General features: G+C 46.5%; 1 protein-coding gene across 1 annotated transcript in view; it reads right to left on the bottom strand.

Moving 5' to 3' along the window:
• The window catches only part of LOC142583608 (phospholipid-transporting ATPase ABCA3-like), a 60,263-nt gene extending 42,821 nt beyond the window's left edge, over positions 1 to 17,442 (bottom strand). Inside the window, exons 1-3 of the mRNA XM_075694098.1 lie at positions 17,361 to 17,442; positions 4,063 to 4,353; positions 2,991 to 3,295 (exon numbers count right to left, since the gene is read on the bottom strand). Of these exons, the coding sequence (XP_075550213.1) occupies positions 2,991 to 3,295; positions 4,063 to 4,353; positions 17,361 to 17,442 (678 nt within the window). The remainder of the gene's footprint in view (positions 1 to 2,990; positions 3,296 to 4,062; positions 4,354 to 17,360) is intronic.
• Between the last annotated feature and the right edge of the window lie 686 nt (positions 17,443 to 18,128).

Below are 18,128 nucleotides of genomic sequence, written 5' to 3'. Positions count from 1 at the left end.
TGAATTTGATTACTTTAATCTTCACCAATATTTAGGAAGTTTATACATTATAGGCATGTCTGTAGTAGAGTGCAGGGCCTTTTTTTTGTAATGCAAGCAGAATATTTACCGACTGTTTGGTTTGGTTACCCCAAATTAATCACCCCAAGTTCGCGTTCTATGAGTTTCAGTGCTGAAGAAAACGATAATGAATGTATAAAAGGTGCACGTTGTCATAATAAACCTAAATTTGCTATCCGCACATATCTGGACACTTGCTTTAATTAATATTTATTTCAGCTTTAATGGAATCCAGAGGGCGATGATATTGCGTGAGAGGCGTTCCTGTACCGGGCGTACAACACTTGACGTCGATGTGCAGTATCGAAGCGAACTGCACTTAATCAAGGTTTACGCAGCTTAAGCATACTCCTTGGACGAAAGAAAGAACTGGGAGAGCACTGGCGCAGCACGATTGAAGCCAAACGTACCGGCCGAACACGTGATCAGCACGTCAGAGCACGCGGTAGTGTTTAGTTCCCCCACTGTGCAGGCAAAATTGCAGCCGGACAGCCGAACAAGTGTGTACCGATTGAAAACTAACGGAAAGTAAACATTATACTGAGCCTCAGAAATAACGTGCTGCGTCGATACGGCCAGGAAAAAGGACAAGATAATGGTTTCAGGGAGAGTTCGCTTGGTTACTCTGTCTACGAGACGTAACGCTCTCTCGTAGTTTGTTTCCTACATGGTATGCACCAGAATTTATAGCACCTAAAGACGGCTGCAATGTTTTTATTGTGATGATGGTGGTATTGTGAGCTCTGCCTCGGGAATGTGGGAATGGCGCTGGCTATAAAGGGCCACAGCCTGTTTGCGGTTGTCAGTCGCCTGCAATGACGAGCCATTTTGTCTTCTCTGAAGGCCGTTGTGTTTTATACCACAGACTTAGTTTACTGAAAACTGCCTGCTTCAACGGAGCTGCAATGTCGTCTGATTCACTGCACTTGCAATGTCGTGTAGTTGCCCAAGATTTTCTCGATGATATCTGCGCATTATAACATTGTTGGGTCTGAGGCAGTATATGAATGGACTGGATGACATCTGGTGCTCTCTATGTTGTTTTTTTAAAAGGAAAGTAGCATCTTTGTGCCGCGAGCTACTGCCATACCGTGTGCAGAATTGTTTACCTTGCTTTGTCACTGTGGTGTGCTCTTAGCATACCACGACCTATATGAGCACAATAAAGTGATTTTCTATGTCTTTGCACAATCCATGCATTCACACTGCAGGGAAAGGTCGAGCAAGTACGAACGGCATGGTCTCTAAGTTCTGTTGACACTGACAATCAACACATTCAGCAACATAACCAATTATTGGGCCATTGCTGTGTGCACGAGATAAAAGCATTACACATTTCTCTCTTATATACCTTGCTTGGGCTGCTATAGTTAAGGCGCTTTTCTACCGTCCCATTCAATAAAAAACAGGTAATAATTTGTGTCCATGTAATGTTGAAGTGGGAACCAGCTCTCTTACAAACCGAACATTCTTCGCGCGTAGCTGAGTGTGAGCATCGAACAGTTATAACAGTTCAAGCAGCTTGACACGGCACGCAATAAAAAAAAGTGACGCAAATAGGCATGCGCAGCGCTGTTTCTGTGGAAACTATTCATATGCTGCTTTATTTTTTCACGGTCACGACTACTTGAGTGCGGCTGATTTATCTGTATGAAAAAATTAAAGACGCTTGTGAAATCTGAGGAAACAGCGGAGCTATGGTTCCCCTGTGTTTCCCTTGCGATTTTCTTTTGTGTATCTTTTCTTGTGATTATCTGTTTCTTTTCTATTATTTTTGTTATGATTATCTATTGTGTTATTGAGTAATTGTACGATTATTCGCTCTTTGACGGCGCTGACGTTTTAGCGCTTCCGCCTCCGCTGTTTCCGGAGCGTGTACAGGTTGCAGTTCACGGTCGAGCGCAATGGAACAACCCAACCGTTCGGCGTCCATGGCGCGAAATGCCGTCTGATGGCCGCTCTCTGTCTTATATAGTCATTTCCTCTCCGCTCCTCCTCTACCGCCACCTGGCGCACGCTGATTGGCTGACTCAGAGCAGCGCACCCTCTCGCGGAGGCTCGCTGTGGCGGTGGCGCCATCTGTTGGCACAGTGGGGAACCTTCTCCTGGCATGACAGACGCGCGCACTGACAACAACAACCACGGTCAACGCACATTGTGAGCCCCTAAACAGCTCCGCTGTTAAAACACCAGGACACTAAAACCACCAACTTTAGTGCAGTCTTGTTACGGTGACCGTAACGAAACAATGGCTGCGCAAGTTACGAATTAGACGCACGCACCCGATCAATTTCTACTCATCTTTTATGGGTATACGAAACGCGATTGTAGGTACGGGCGGGGCCTCCCTGGGGTTTCCGTCAAGAAAGTGAATAGCGAAGGTTCAAAATAAGATAGCCGAACGACCATAAACGGCACTGTTAACCCAATGCCGCAGCGTATGAAAGTAGGACACACACAATCGCGCGGTTTACGACAGCAAAACGAATGCCCACCGAGCAAACATACGTGGTACGAAAGCTTTCCGTGAGAAACCCAATGACGAATGGTGTTTTTCAGGCGTCGCGGAGAACTCGTATGGCGAGTAGACAACACACGCTTCTCGTGTCTGCATGTGCTCTATGTACGTCGCAGGGCTCTTCCATGAGCCGCGTACTCTATCGCTTGATGTTGGTGTAGCCAACGACGGTACGGTGCCACCGGCAGAAAGGCCTTTGTTCACCCCCGCTGCTCAGAATGTGCGGAAAACAAACAACACGGCAGGTGCAGAGGGACCAGTCTAGAAACACAACAGGCGAACACGCACCGCAAGTAGAGCCATTATTTCCGTCTGCCGCGGTCTCTGCTGGAAGGCCACACCAGGTGTAGAGAGTAACGGCGCAGCTGACACTCGCGCTACGAAGCTATACAGAGCGGGTCTATGCACCCACCTCGGCAAGCAGTTGCACGTCCGGCGTGTAGAGTATCTTGGTGGCCGTGTGCTCCCAAAGCTGGAGCGGCTGGGTGCGCCCGTAGAGCGTCAATCCCACGGGGTCCCCGAAGCTCAGCTCCAGGCTGTCCTTGCCGATGCCGTACATGGCGATGACGGTGAACGCTACCTCTAGCAAGGTCCACACCACGTGACGTCGGATTTGGTTGATGTAGACATCTTTCCATAGGATGATGTACAACTGGCGTATAGAGCTGCCCATTTCTGGCACACGCAGATTCAGCGTACGGGACAAGAATGTCGACGCTGCGTGTGGGAGAGAAAGAAATAGAGCAAAGATTCCGATGCCTTTGTCAAGCTGCAACTTAACTGTACCTTTCGGTCATCGGGGCAGTGAGCATTGTGAATTCGGACATTTTGAACTCGGAGTCAAAGACACGCATGGCATTGGGAACTGCGAGGGAACAATTTCACATACGTCTGGGCTCGTTACCTAAATAGGCTTACTGCTGGGACAACTGGTGGGACCACTTCTATGGTTGCACCTTCGACTTCCGAGCTTCGTGCCAGCGGACCATTGGTCCTGCGATATTCCTTCCCGCCATGTCATTTGTGGTATGCATTGCGTTGTCCCAGACACAACATGCGGGCTCTTCAAATAGAGAAAACACGACTGAACTGCGGTCATTGCCTTTAAAGCGTGATACAAAAGTGAAATATTTGCACTCATGTACTTATGCTAAATTGCGGTGTAAAAGACCTGTGACGACGAAAAACGAAAACGCCTGTTTAAGCAAAAACACCAGCTGCAACCTAGCGTTTACTTATATGCCTGATGAATTTAGTGTTATTACGTTAATGCGTGCGAAGTAAACGATCAAAATTGTGGAAACCTACGACACCTAGCGTCAGTCATGAGGTCTGCAATGAGCTTAGCGATTGCCCTGAGTCTTAGGACTCGGGCCCTAATGCTATTTATAAATGACGTGCATTAATACAGTGGCTTATAAAGATGATTACACCGGCTAATTGCTTAACATTTATCATGTTGCATACATTAACTTATGACTTACATTGCGCAGACGACTCGCGCTCCTTAGAGTCGCCGGCTTTCACAGATGGGTTGGCGGTGTTCTCGGCTTGCAGTTGCTTCTTTGGACGAGACCTCTTCCACTTCTTGATTTTGATGTGTATCTTCTTTAGCTTGCTTTGACCCTTGCCTTTCTCAGCGTCAGAATAAGCAGCTTTCTTCGAGTGGTGCTTTTTTACCTTATCGGCGTGCTTCGGAGCCTTCGATGGTGCTGACGGTGGTGCCAACGGCTGCGATACGGGGGAATACGCGTGCGATTCGTGAGGAACCGGCTCTAGTGACAAAGGCGCTGCCAGGAGAGCCTCAAGTTCACGGAACAACTCCGACCCTCCCAGTGGATCCGGCGCACGGTGGGATGAAACAGAGATGCATTCTCGTGGAACTCGTTGCCTTGATTCTACTCGAAGCTCACCTGTAACTGCCGGAGATGCTGTTAACCCTAGTGTCCGAGGTTCTGCGGACTCCTGATGACACGGGAAGTCTTCTATTGAGGGCTGAAAAGGAGTCGTGAAAGAGCCCTCGTTCGTCGGAAAGGTCTCTGCCGATGGCCAGGGGACAGAAAGCCTAGCGCGCTTTCTCCAAGCACGATAGCCCGATCTCGCTAATTTAGAGGTGCGCTTTTGCTTAGACGGCGTGCTTGCAGACGACGTTCGTGCACTAACGAGCTCATGATGTTTTGAGGAATCCTTCTCTGGAGAACGTTCCGAAAACAAAGACGCCTCAAGCTCACAAGCGACGGATGCAAATTTGGTTAGAAGCTGCCCGGAGTCAGCGTCCAAACGTATTTCACCTTGTGTTGCATCTATCTCGGTGGTGGCACAGTTTAAAAGGAGAGGTTCGAAATGGCCGGGAGAAAAACCGCGGTCCGGGCCGTCCGGCTCTTGGGCGTCTCGGCTCCCGGATTGGTGGACTTCACGAAGGCCGTCCACCTTACACGCTGCACTTTAATCTTTGGCTACCTCTGTCTCTGATGCAACTGCCGTCCTTGTTCAGTGGTGGTCTGTGCCTCGCACTAGCATTGCTCCAGGTGTAGACAGCTTGAAGCGAATAGTATGCGGGCGGGTAGCACGGCGGGTCTCCTCAGTCTGCGGTCTCAGAGTGAGCCTACTTGCTCGGCGACAAACGCTAGTGGCCTTGTCTTCATGCTGGAAATTTCCAACGGCGAATCTGTGATCTCTGACAAAGTCTCCAGCGCTTCCGACACTCAAAGGTGTCAGAGATCGACCTACACTGAGGATGGACCAACGCTAGCTTTGCCTCGTCGGGGCTAGTTCCACGAGCTCGCGTTCGATCGGGTCTGCAGGCGCTTCCACGAGATTTCTCGCGCTCGCTCGTTGATGATGATGATTATGATTACCCTAAAGTTTTTCGCACAAAGCCACTCCCGGGGATTGGCCAATGGTCGGGTAGATTTTGCATATGTTAAGTGAGTAAATTTAGAAATCGATAATCTCGATAAATAACTAAAGCAAGTAAAATCAAAGACGATTCTGTAAACAGCCATATAACAGAACATAGAAAAATAAAGAAAATGTACATATATATTTATAAATGAGGATGTAATGGAAAAATTAAATAAATAATACAATTAACAATGAAATCGGTTTGATTCAACAATGAATTTCTATATGATGATGCATACATTCCTGTGTGACTGCGCAAGCACAGAAGCACCGAAAGACAGACCCGCCGAGAGTTCAATTGCAGACCGAGCTGTCGCATTGTAATTAACAACGCCCTTTTACTAAGGGAGGATAAACCGCGGCAGTCTAGCAAGTAATGATCCATTTTTTCATATGTATTGCAGAAATGGCACAGAGGAGAAATTGTCAGACCAGACCGGTGCACGTGTAAATTTAAGGGTAAATAACTAACATCGCAGTCTCGTTAATGTCACTTATGTCTGTCTTGTTTTGCAACATTTCATGCTGTAAGAGAATTGTCAATTATGGCGAAACGTCTTTTCTTCTTCTTCTTAGACTCATTTCTAAATCTCATCGCAAGTTTATGATTTGCTGACCACGCCTCCCTATCTAGTCTCTTACGCCGACCCAGTCTACCAAGTTGTTTACCGGCTTGGACCACTGGGTATGTGCTCCTGGTCGAGATGCCGTCGTGGTCGTTTCACTAGCGTCATTCCAGCTTCGTGATCTTACTCTCCAATGTTGTCACCGTCATGCTTTCTACTTCAACCCAGTGTTCCAAGTTGTCTGATAGCTTGTGCCCCTAAATATGTGTTAGGGTCATGATGCTGCCGTGATCATTGCACCGTTGTCATTCCGGCTTTGTCGACCGACTGTCGTCATGCCATCGTTACCATGCCATTGAAGTCGCACAGTCATCGTCATGTCGCCGTCGTCACGCCATCATTTTATCATGGTCATGACTACAGCAACGTCTTCATATTGCCGTCATGCCGTCGTCGTCACACCGCCTTCGTCGTTCCGTCGACATAGATGTTTTTCGTCATTGTATTGCAATCTTACTATCGTCATTCAATCATGACGCCCTGGTCATGACGTCATCGTCAGGTAGTTACTATCTTGCCTCCATTATCAGACCATCGTCGTAATACCGTCGCGGTCGGGCCATCATAGTCCATCCAGCTTCGTCGTCCGACTCTCGTCATGCCATCATCGTCCACAGGTTGTGTGATAAAGTCATCGTCATGCCATTGGCATCACACACTCGTCTTCATCCCGTTATCCTCATGCGAGTGTCATGCCATCGTCGTCATTGCATCGTCGTCATACAGCAGCTGTCATCCATTCGTTCTCATACCTTCATCGGGATGTCGTCGCTGTCGTTCTACCGTCATCATTGTAACTTCAATATCCGACTCTCGTCGAGCTGTCGTCGTCATACCGTTGTTGTCATGCCATCGGCATTACTCTATCATTTCACCCTCATCATCGCTGCAGTAGCGAGGGCAGTGGTGGCGTAGAGGTAGAACATCCGCCTCACGTGCAAGGGTCCGTGGTTCGAATCCCGGTGCCGAGCAATTTTCCACCGGATTAAAAAAAAAAATCCGCGTGTTGGAGTGTGTCCTAATCCCGGTGACCAGAACCGGTAACGTACTCCCTCACCAGAGCAGGATTGGCCACCCTGGTGCATTACTAGGCCACAACCTCCTATATGAACACAACAATCAAACCCCGGCCCTCAGTCCCCAGCCGCTGCGAAGCAACTGACCACGGCGGCGGTCAGACCTGCGACGCAGCAGAGGGTGCTAAGAATCCCTGGCTCCGGACAGGCCGCCATTGGAATATCTGGCAACGCTGAACGCTAGAACGTTATCTAGTGAGGCGAGTCTAGCAGTGCTATTGGAGGAATTAGAGGGCAGTAAATGGGATATAATAGGGCTCAGTGAAGTTGGGAGGCCAAAAGAAGCATATACAGTGCTAACAAGCGGGCATGTCCTGTGCTACCGGGGCTTAGCGGAGAGACGAGAACTAGGGGTCGGATTCCTGATTAATAAGAATATAGCTGGTAACATACAGGAACTCTATAGCATTAACGAGAGGGTGGCAGGTCTTGTTGTGAAACTTAATAACAGGTACAAAAGGAAGATTGTACAGGTCTGGTACAGACCTGTACAATCTAGGTACAGGTGTGGTGATGACCAGGAAGTCGAAAGCTTCTGAATTAGCGATGGGTAAAGTCAAAACAAAGTACACAATACTGATGGGCGACTTCAATGCCAAGGTAGGCAAGAAGCAGGCTGGAGACAAGGCAGTGGGGGAATATGGCATAGGCACTAGGAATAGCAGGGGAGAGTTATTAGTAGAGTTTGCGGAACAGAATAATATGTGGATAATGAATACCTTCTTCCGCAAGCGGGATAGCCGAAACTGGACGTGGAGGAGTCCGAACGGCGAGACTAGAAATGAAATAGACCTCATACTCTGCGCTAACCCTGGCATCATACAATATGTGGACGGGCTCAGCAAGGTGCGCTGCAGTGACCATAGGATGGTAAGATCTCGAATTAGCCTAGACTTGAGGAGGGAACGGAAGAAACTGGTACATATAAAGCCAATCAATGAGTTAGTGGTAAGAGGGAAAATAGAATTCCAGATCAAGCTACAGAACAGGTATTCGGCTTTACCTCAGCGAGAGGACCTTAGTGTTGAAGCAATGAACGGCAATCTTGTGGGCATCATTAAGGATTGTGCAATAGAAGTCGGCGGTAACTCCTTTAGACAGGATACCAGTAAGCTATCGCAGGAGACGAAAGATCTGATCAAGAAACGCATTGTATGAAAGCCTCTAACCCTACAGCTAGAATAGAACTGGCAGAACTGTCGAAGTTAATCAACAAGCGTAAGACAGCTGACATAAGGAAGTATAATATGGATACAATTGAACACAATTGAACATGCTCTCAGGAACGGTTATGCATTAAGAGACAAAGCCGGCAATATCATTACTAATATGGATGAGATAGTTCAAGTGGCTGAGGAGTTCTATAGAGATTTATACAGTACCAGTGGCACCCACGATGATAATGGGAGAGAGAGTAGTTTAGAGGAATTCGAAATCCCACAGGTAACGCCGGAAGAAGTAGAGAAAGCCTCGGGAGCTATGCAAAGGGGGAAGGCAGCTGGGGAGGATCACGTAACAGCAGATTTGTTGAAGGATGGTGGGCAGATTGTTCTAGAGAAACTGGCCACCCTGTATACGCAATGCCTCATGACCTGGAGCGCACCGGAATCGTGGAAGAACGCTAACATAACCCTAATCCATAAGAAAGGGGATGCCAAAGACTTGAAAAATTATAGACCGATCAGCTTACCGTCCGTTGCCTACAAAGTATTTACTAAGGTAATTGCAAATAGAATCAACAACACCTTAGACTTCCGTCAACCAGAGGACCAGGCAGGATTCCGTAAAGGCTACTCAACAACAGACCATATTCACACTATCAATCAGGTGATAGAAAAATGTGCGGACTATAACCAACCTTTATATGTAGCTTTCATTGATTACGAGAAAGCGTTTGATTCAGTCGAAACCTCAGCAGTCATGGAGGCATTGCGGAATCAGGGTGTAGAAGAGCCATATGTAAAAATACTGGAAGATATCTGTAGCGGCTCCGCAGCCACCGTAGTCCTCCATAAAGAAAGCAAAAAAATTCCAATAAGGAAAGGCGTCAGGCAGGGAGATACGATCTCTCCAATGCTATTCACAGCATGTTTACAGGAGGTATTCAGGGACCTGGATTGGGAAGAATTGGGGATAGGAGTTAATCGATAATACCTTAGTAACTTACGATTCGCTGATATTGCCTTGCTTAGTAACTCAGGGGACCAACTGCAATGCATGCTCACTGACCTGGAGAGGGAAAGCCGAAGGGTGGGTCTAAAAATTAATCTGCAGAAAACTAAAGTAATGTTTAAAAGTATCGGTAGGGAACAGAAGTTGATTACAGGTAGTGAGGCGCTGGAAGTGGAAAGGGAATAAATCTACTTAGGAATGATAGTGACTGCGGATGCGGGTCATGAGACTGAAATAATCAGACGAATAAGAATGGGCTGGGGTGCGTTTGGCAGGCATTCTCAGATCATTAAACGCAGGTTGCCATTATCCCTCAAGGGAAAAGTTTATGACAGCTGTGTCTTATCACTACTGACGTACGGGGCAGAAACCTGGAGGCTTACGAAAAGGGTTCTACTTAGATTGAGGACGGCGCAACGAGCTACGGAAAGAAGAATGATAGGTGTAACGTTAAGGGATAAGAAAAGAGCAGATCGGGTGAGGGAACAAACGCGAGTTAATTATATCTTAGTTGAAATCAAGAAAAAGAAATGGGGGGGGGGGCATGGGCAAAACACGTAATGAGGAGGGAAGATAACCGATGATCATTAAGAGTTACGGAATGGATTCCAAGGGATAGATAGATAGAACAACTTTATTGAAGAATAAAACGCTCAATGGTTGGAGCCCCTAGACAAGGGCCCCACTGGCTTCCGCACGCCGTTTCGCTTGTCGGATGATGGCCCTTTGGACCTCTTCCTGTGAGCTGGACAGCGCCGCCTCCCATTGTGTATGATCCGTAATTTCTGTGTTTGTCTTTTGTGTATATGTCGTGCATGCCCATGAGATGTGGTTTAAGGTTGGCGTGGCTCCGCACCATCGGCATGTGTCCGCATATCTTTCAGGGTGAATTTTATGGAGAATGTGCAGGTTGTTATATGTATACGTTTGCAGCTTTCTCCATATAATCTGTTCTTCCTTACTGAGGTTTTTATCTGGGGGTGGTAGTTTCATTCTATTTCCTCTGTGGTAGTTTAAAATTGCAGAGTAGTTCTGGTCAATCGGAATCAGGTCTTCAGAGGCGTCCTGTGAGCACCCGTGGTGTGTAGCATGCGCACGAGCTACTCTGTCAGCCTCTTCGTTTCCCTTGATTCCCTCATGACTGGGTACCCATATAAGGTGAAATCTGGCTCGGGGTTTTATATCTCGTATAATTCTATAGGCTGCGGTGCATACTCGTCCCCTGAGGTAGCTTCTACATGCCGCTTGAGAGTCTGATAGGATGGTTATTTGTTGTTGTTTTGGTTCCGTCGCTTTGATAGCAAGGGCTATTGCTATTTCTTCTGCTTCCACGACAGTGGTGTTGCGAGTGGAGGCGCTAATGATTTCTCTGCCCAAATAGTCAGTGACAGCAGATACCGTTCTTTTCTGCCTGCCTGGCTATCTTGCCGCGTCCACGAAGCGGGAGTTTGGTTTGTCGCCGTGCGTTTTCTCAATGTATGCAGCTCTGGCTTCTCTTCTGCCTGCATGTAGAGTTGGGTCCATATTTCTGGGTATTGGCGGCACTTTGATGCTGTTTCTGATTATTGTGGGGATGGGTTGAGCTTGGTTGTGTTTTTCTAGGAACTCGTGATACCCGAGTCTGCCAAGGAGTTTTCTACCCGTGGTCGTTTGTGCAAGTCTGTTTCTTTGAGTTATCAGTTGAGCTTCTGCCAGTTCTTCGAATGTATTATGAATTCCAAGAGACATGAGTTTTTCGGTTGAGGCGCATTGCGGAATTTGTAGGGCGATCTTGTATGCTTTCCGTAAGCACGAATTGATCGCATCCCTCTCTGTTTTCGTTAGCTCGTAATACGGCAAGCTGTAAATGAAGCGGCTAACCACCAGACTTCTGATTAGGTGAAGGGTGTCTGATTCCTTCACCCCCGTCCTTTTAGTGGCTACCCGCTTTATCATTCTTGAGACCTGTTGTGTTGCCGTCTTGATGAGGTTAAGCCCGTGTTGGCAGTGTTGGTTTGATTGTAGCTACATGCCCAGTACCCGGATTGTGGTCTTCTCAGGTATTGCATCATTGCCAAGTCTGATTTCCAGTTTAAGGGCAGGGTCCGTCGGGACGTTACGATTCCCTTTCCATCTCCAGACTCGTATAATCTCAGATTTCTCTGACGCGCATTGCAGCCCTCTGGCTCGCACGTATGTCTCAATTTCACAGGCAGCTGCTTGTAATCGTTCTTCTTTTCACGTAGCGAAGGGAAGCGTAGCAGAGGGCGGCAGAAAGTTAGGTGGGCGGATGATATCAAGAAGTTTGCAGGGACAACATGGCCACAATCAGTACATAACCGGGCTAGTTGGAGAAGTATGGGAGAGGCCTTTGCCCTGCAGTGGGCGTAACCAGGCTGATGATGATGATGATGACGATGATGATGATCACTGCAGTATCGTTATTCCATTGTCCTCATGCCGTCGCTGTCATACCACCTTCGTCGATCCATCGACGCCATTACTTGTTCGTCGTTCTACGCATTCATGCTGTCGCCATTAAATTGTGGTTATGGCACCATTGCTATGCCATCGGCGCCATTCGTCGTCATCACATAGCCGCAGTTATGCATCCGTTGTCATATCGTCGTCGTCACTCCATATTGGTTTGGCCATCGTCGTCATTTATTCTTCGTCATCCGGTTGTCACCACACCGTCGTCGTCATTTCATTGTTCTCATGTTGTCGTCGTTTCACCATCGTCATAATTTAAGAATCGACATCTCATTGTGTCCAAGCCGTCGCCGTTGTACCTAGTTCATTTGTCATTACATCGATATCATTCTTTCTTCGTCATTCCATCGTCACTGTGTCGTCGTCGTAGAGTCGCCGTCATGCGTCCATTTTCGTGGGTGACCTTGGCAAGCCAGTGCCATACCAAAGTGGGACGATATCGGAGTATGTGGCATATGCTCGAAGCAACGAAATTCACCACAACACGTGTTAAATAAACTTTACTTCAGGTATTTAGGGTCTGTCGTTACAATACTCGGCTGCTTTTCGCATTACCTTCAACAGCCATCGTTCGATGAGTTTTGCCGCATTTTTTGAAGGCGAAATCCTTTCTAGGCTCATGGTGAAGTTTGTGTCAGCAGACCTGACCACCGGAGTGTCCGCCGAAACGTCATCACGCCATATGAATACAGATTAAAGACAGTTTAAAGAATGAGAAATGATTGATAGTGACAGCTAGCGAATGATAACGTTATAATAGAGATTGGTAGCGGTTAATAGTCACTAGTAATGACTAATAATGACTACTACTTGTAATGACTACTAATGGCTCCAAAGTGACCAATATGTCTAACGACGACTTGTAATGACCACAATTGATTATATATGACTAGAAGTGCCTAGTAATGAGTAGTAATGACTAAAATGACTACTAATGACTACTACATGACCAATATTTCTACTTGTAATCACCATAATAGATTGCAATTGACTAAGCATGCTTAGTAGTGAGTAGTAATGACTAATAATGACTAAAATGACTTGTAAGGACTACTGATGACTATGATATGACAAACATGTCTGACAATGGCTCGTAATAATCACAATTGATTACAAATGACTAAAGGTGCTTAGTAGTGAGTAGTAATGACTAATAATGACTGAAATGACTTGTAATGACTAGTAATCCCTACGAAATGACCAACATGTCTGACGACGGTTTGTAATGGCCACAATTGATTACAAATGACTGAAGATGCTTAGTAGTGAGCAGTAATGACTAATAATGAGTGAAATGACTTGTAATGACTAGTAACGACTACGAAACGACCAGTATGTCTAACGACGGCTTGTAATGCCCACAATTGACTACAAATGACTAAAAATGCTTAGTATAGTGAGCAGTAATGAGTAAAAGAAAGAAGAAAAAGAGAAGAGCCAAAAAGAAAGAAGTAAATGATAAGAGGGAGAAGAGTAGGCTTTCGCCGTTCACCTCTTAAGAGAGATCTTGAGAACCTGTAATTTTCTCGAACCACTTTCCAGTGTTTGCACCGAATGGCGAGTAAGCCTATAATGCTAACTGTCTTGATGATGCTTGATACAACTGTCCTCGTACGTAAGCGGGGCAGTATGCACCGCTTACGTACCTTGTCAATTAACCTTGTCAGTCGCTATTATCAGCTTTGTTGGGCAACATCCGCGATTTCCCGCGAGCACTAAAACCCAAGCCTTTCTTGCTTCAAAAATACATCCTTGTGATTCCGGAAAGATAAGACATGAACCATCCACATTTTTTATATTATTTTGGTTCTAACGTACTCTATTCTACATCCGTACAGTATGCTTGCACTATAGTAATTATATTATTAATCAACAAATAGTGCTGCTGAGTCACCACCAGGATGATTTGCGCAAACACATGGCGTAGCTTCACAGGGATTCTTGCGTTCTTGCATTTTTCTTTGTTTCAGTATAGCTTTGGCAAAGTTGCTGGACATGTTCAAAGTGGTAGAGCCATCGCTTTCTCGCATTGGCGGGCTTTTTAACCCTTTACGTTAGGTCTGTGCTCAGGTGCCACGGAAAATTTGTTATTCTCAATGACACATCTGCCAGTGTAGCGTAGCTTTAGTATTGCGTGTTGTGCATCTTTGAATATAAATAAAGAACAAGCAGTTTCTTTCTGGTGACATTCAGGAGTGATTCAGTAACAAAATGAAGTCATAGATACCAACGTTCTGTGGCGAGACGTGTGAGAATTGCCAAGCGTAGCCCACCGAATCAAAGAATGAAGAAACAGAGCTGCAACGCAATTTTTTCTTTATTCATTAGATCACTAGAGATGACGGCACTCCGTTCACATTAACGCAAGGCTCTTTTGTTTTTGCAGGTGCTGACGATAATTGTGAAGATATTGTAAATAAAGAAAAAGAAAAGCAAGAAATAAAAATAAACACGAGAACGAGTAAGGTTATCTGAGTTCTTTGAACGGTTGTTCACCCCATATCATTTTTAGGAGCAGCCTTCTCTTCTTTCCATGTATGTTCTGCACACAGCAGTACTTCACCTGCGGCGAAGTGCCCATTTAGCTGTCAAAGTTAACAGATTTCAAAAGACAACTCGAAAATGCGTGGCACTTCTTAAACATTTATGACCTAAAATTGAGAAGATATTTCTGTACCTGGTTCGAATACATATCTCCCGATTAGGCGTTGGCTACGTAGCTGAATATTTCTGGCACCTAAAGCAAGAAACCGAGTGTTGAGGAATCCAGTTGTGTGGGCAGAGTGAATCCGGTAAAAGGCGTGATAAGTCAGTGAACGTGCAAAAGTGAGAAACGATGGTTTCGATCTAGCAGCGTCTTCACGTTAGCGAGGAAAGGGAAATCCTCCAACTGCGTGCTTTTATCCTCAAAGGCGTTGACACGGGACCCGGCTGAGCCAACTTTGGAGAGTGCGCGGGCTCACGTTGAAGTGCCGTCTTCTCGTGGTCTTTATTTTTCTTCATTTTCTTAACTTTGCATTTCTTCGTACTACACGAAAGGCTTCCACCTATCGTGCTTTTAGCGTAGACTTGCTGTGTTCTTGCGGAACTCTTCTTTTTTTTTCGCTTCTTTTTTAAGCTATGCGTAGAACAAGGCTGGGTGAGCGGATTTTAGCACGCCGAACGAGGCGCCTTCGCCATTCACTGCGCGTTACCCCACGCGGAGGATTTCTTTGCGAGACGTTATTCGATTCGACCCGCGTTCACACATGCGTGCGAAGCAGGTGTACTAGCAGCTACAACTTTCTAAAGGACAATCTGCTTTGTCACAAGGAAATGTGGGAAAGGCGACGAGTACACAAACGAAGCTTGACAGAAGGGTGCACTCGAAGCAAATCAAGAATACAAGCACGTTACCCGCCTCTCGCGCGGGGCTGTCGCAGTAGAGCCGACGGCTGTCCATAGTGGGGAAGACAATATAAGGCCGCGTCCTTTTTCCAAAAGCACTTACGTGAACAGGGAGGACGTTGCAGCGGACGCGTTTGGGCTCATGAAAATCCTCGTCTTTTTGCTCCGAGGACTTGTTTGTCTCTGTTCTTCTCTTCAGGAAAGGTGGGCCTGCTGATTCAGGCTCTACGGCTTCTGTACTACGCTTGTTTGGTCCCGATGAATCCTATTCCTAGAGCTGTTTCTCTTTTTAAGTATGTATGCGTACTGAAATCTGTCATGCCCTGTAGTACAACGCCCTTGTACTGTGTTACCTGCCGAATGATGTGAGCTAAATCAAAAGCTAAAGGTAGTAAATTTAATGGTCTTCTGCTAGACCGCGAGAAATAATGTCTGAATACAATAGAAGTTCACAGATTACACGGCAGAAGTGGCACAAGTAGACTTCGGTGACGCCACGCAAGTATTGCTGTCAGCAATAGCGATATTATGCAGGGCGTGTTGTACTCCTTTAGTGATATTTGTGTGTGTGTCGGGATACAACGTATGCTGCGCTACATTTAAATAGTTGATCAAACCGTGTGCAGAACTTCTTATTTGCAGAAGTAGCAACCGCACACTTCTCGGTGCCTTCCGAAATTGTTTGTCGAAATATGCTTGACATGCCACAGCACATGTTTGCCCAATATTTACGAGCTAATGAATACACTACGCGAGTAATAATAAAGCAAATACTGTGAAATAATTGGTTTTTAGTTTTTAACCTTTCAAGCCAACACTGAGTTTGCGAGAGAGGCTGTAGTGGGGATCATACCAAGAAAATTTGAGCATTGGCTATGTGGTCACCTGTCGCACTTCACTGCAATGTATCAGCGTAACTCATTGGCAAGTCTTTTTACGAATTATATATCAAAACGCCGCCTGAATTTCTACATCTGTCAGTTAGCAACGTCGAGAGCATACGCCCAGTTTTCGTAACTTTCTGGCTGCGTTAGGAATAAGGGCGATGAATAAGCACGTTATCAAAGGGGACGTACCTTCTCGAAGTTGCTAAGTGAAAATTGCTGAAATACCGGCTGCCCTCTGAAATATATGTATTTTTTGAAGACACTGGGATAAAGTTACATTGGTGCACTGCGGTGAAGTTCGACAGATAAACGAGCAGCAGTGTCTAAAACGCCTCAATGTGAGCGCTCTGCACTCAATTTGTTACTGCCTGCACACGCAACGAGATATCAAGGCAAGGCTGACTAGTGAAATCGTGAATAATACACTCCTTTATTATTATTTTCCCCTTCCTCCTGTCTGTCTTTAACACTGGGCGAGGGTGTTGTTACCCTTCTTCTGTGCCGGTTTTTTATCGTGGCTGCTGCAGAAATCGCAAGATATTGAAAACCAACTCAAGCTTAGCTTGATTGACGTACTTTTCACAATTTAGTATAGGAGCATTAGTCTAAACGTATAATTACTCTATATGAAACTGGGACTTTGAAGTGGCCAACACTGATCTGTAGCAGCCATAGCTTGATATAAAATCATGATCGAACTTCAGCGCTAAATAAAGGCCGTATCAAAGCGGAGTGTCCTGGAAGTGCAGGAAATTCAGCATCCCTATTACATGCGACAGAAACGATCCGCGACCAAGTATGCGACAAAGTGTAGAACATAAACACCTGCACAGCATTTCAATAACCGCTTCCCAAAAGCTTCGCTTCACATAGCTTCCAATATGTGCTTTGGATCTTCATAACAGTTTTCCATAATCTATACAATATGCATAAGGCATATAGAAAAATTGCACATTAACGAGGTGATTCTTTGAAGAGTGGGCGATGTCGCTCATTTCTGCATTTTTTTCTTTATATATAAAGAAGAGAGGCGGAGAGACGCGCTAGACGAAACACTTCCAACAATTGCGTCGCTCGTTGTTCGGAAAGAAAGCGTAAACACGGGAACGCGTGGCTCGCGCGATGAGCATTCTTTAGCGGCGGTGGCGGTGCCGCAGGCGAAGTAGCCCACGCACAGTCGGTCCGAAGCCCACACCAGCGCTTTGTTTCCGCGCTCACCGCATGGCTGGTTGTGCCGGACTTCTGCTTTCCGCCTCACCATTTTCGCCATACTCTCCTCCGCTTTCCGCCTCCTGGTTGAGCTGCAGCCGATACTCCACTTCCCTTCTCGCGTCTTTCATCCCCCCGCTGCGCTCCGCGTTCGCTTTTTTCATTCGTTGTGCTCGTTCGGTTACGCCGACGCCGACGCTCGTCGCAGGAACGAGCACCCCAAGAGCTGCGCTCTAAAAACAACTTTCGTTTAACTATGTCCTCTGAAACGACTGCGCCAGACGCGTCATGGTGTTGGAAGCTCACACTTCAGGAGCTCAGACATTAGGTCAGAAGCTGGAAACGTGTGCATCGGAAGCGCAGCCATTTTCCAAGGCAGCCAAGAGCGACGACGGCATGTTTTCTGGAATCGCCAATGTTTTCAATAACAAAAAAAGGAAGAAAAAGCCAACTACGGAGCTGTCGGGTGCAGGGGCCAGTGTTCGTGATTAATAGTTTTGTGCTGTCACAGCGTTTCCACTAGCCATCACCAAAGGTGTTACCGTCATTTACCCGCCCGGTGATTGATTATCCGCGGCATATAAAAGCGACGAGTGCACGAACTCCAGTCACTCTGTTCGCATCGCCAGACCGAGCTGCAGGCGCATATAATGTTCTCCATTTGCACGGAGAAGGTCGAGCACCTTACCGGAGATCACCAGCCACCCGTGCGGCATAGCGTAGGCACTCCTTTAGCAAAAAGTAAATTTTACAGATTGCGCCGAAAGCCCACCCGTCATGGAGTCGACGACTCGAGCGGCTGATGTCATCCGTCGGT

Source organism: Dermacentor variabilis, chromosome 5 (genome assembly GCF_050947875.1).
Source record: "Dermacentor variabilis isolate Ectoservices chromosome 5, ASM5094787v1, whole genome shotgun sequence".
Taxonomy (NCBI): domain Eukaryota; kingdom Metazoa; phylum Arthropoda; class Arachnida; order Ixodida; family Ixodidae; genus Dermacentor; species Dermacentor variabilis.
This window is presented reverse-complemented; position numbering and strand designations above follow the sequence as displayed.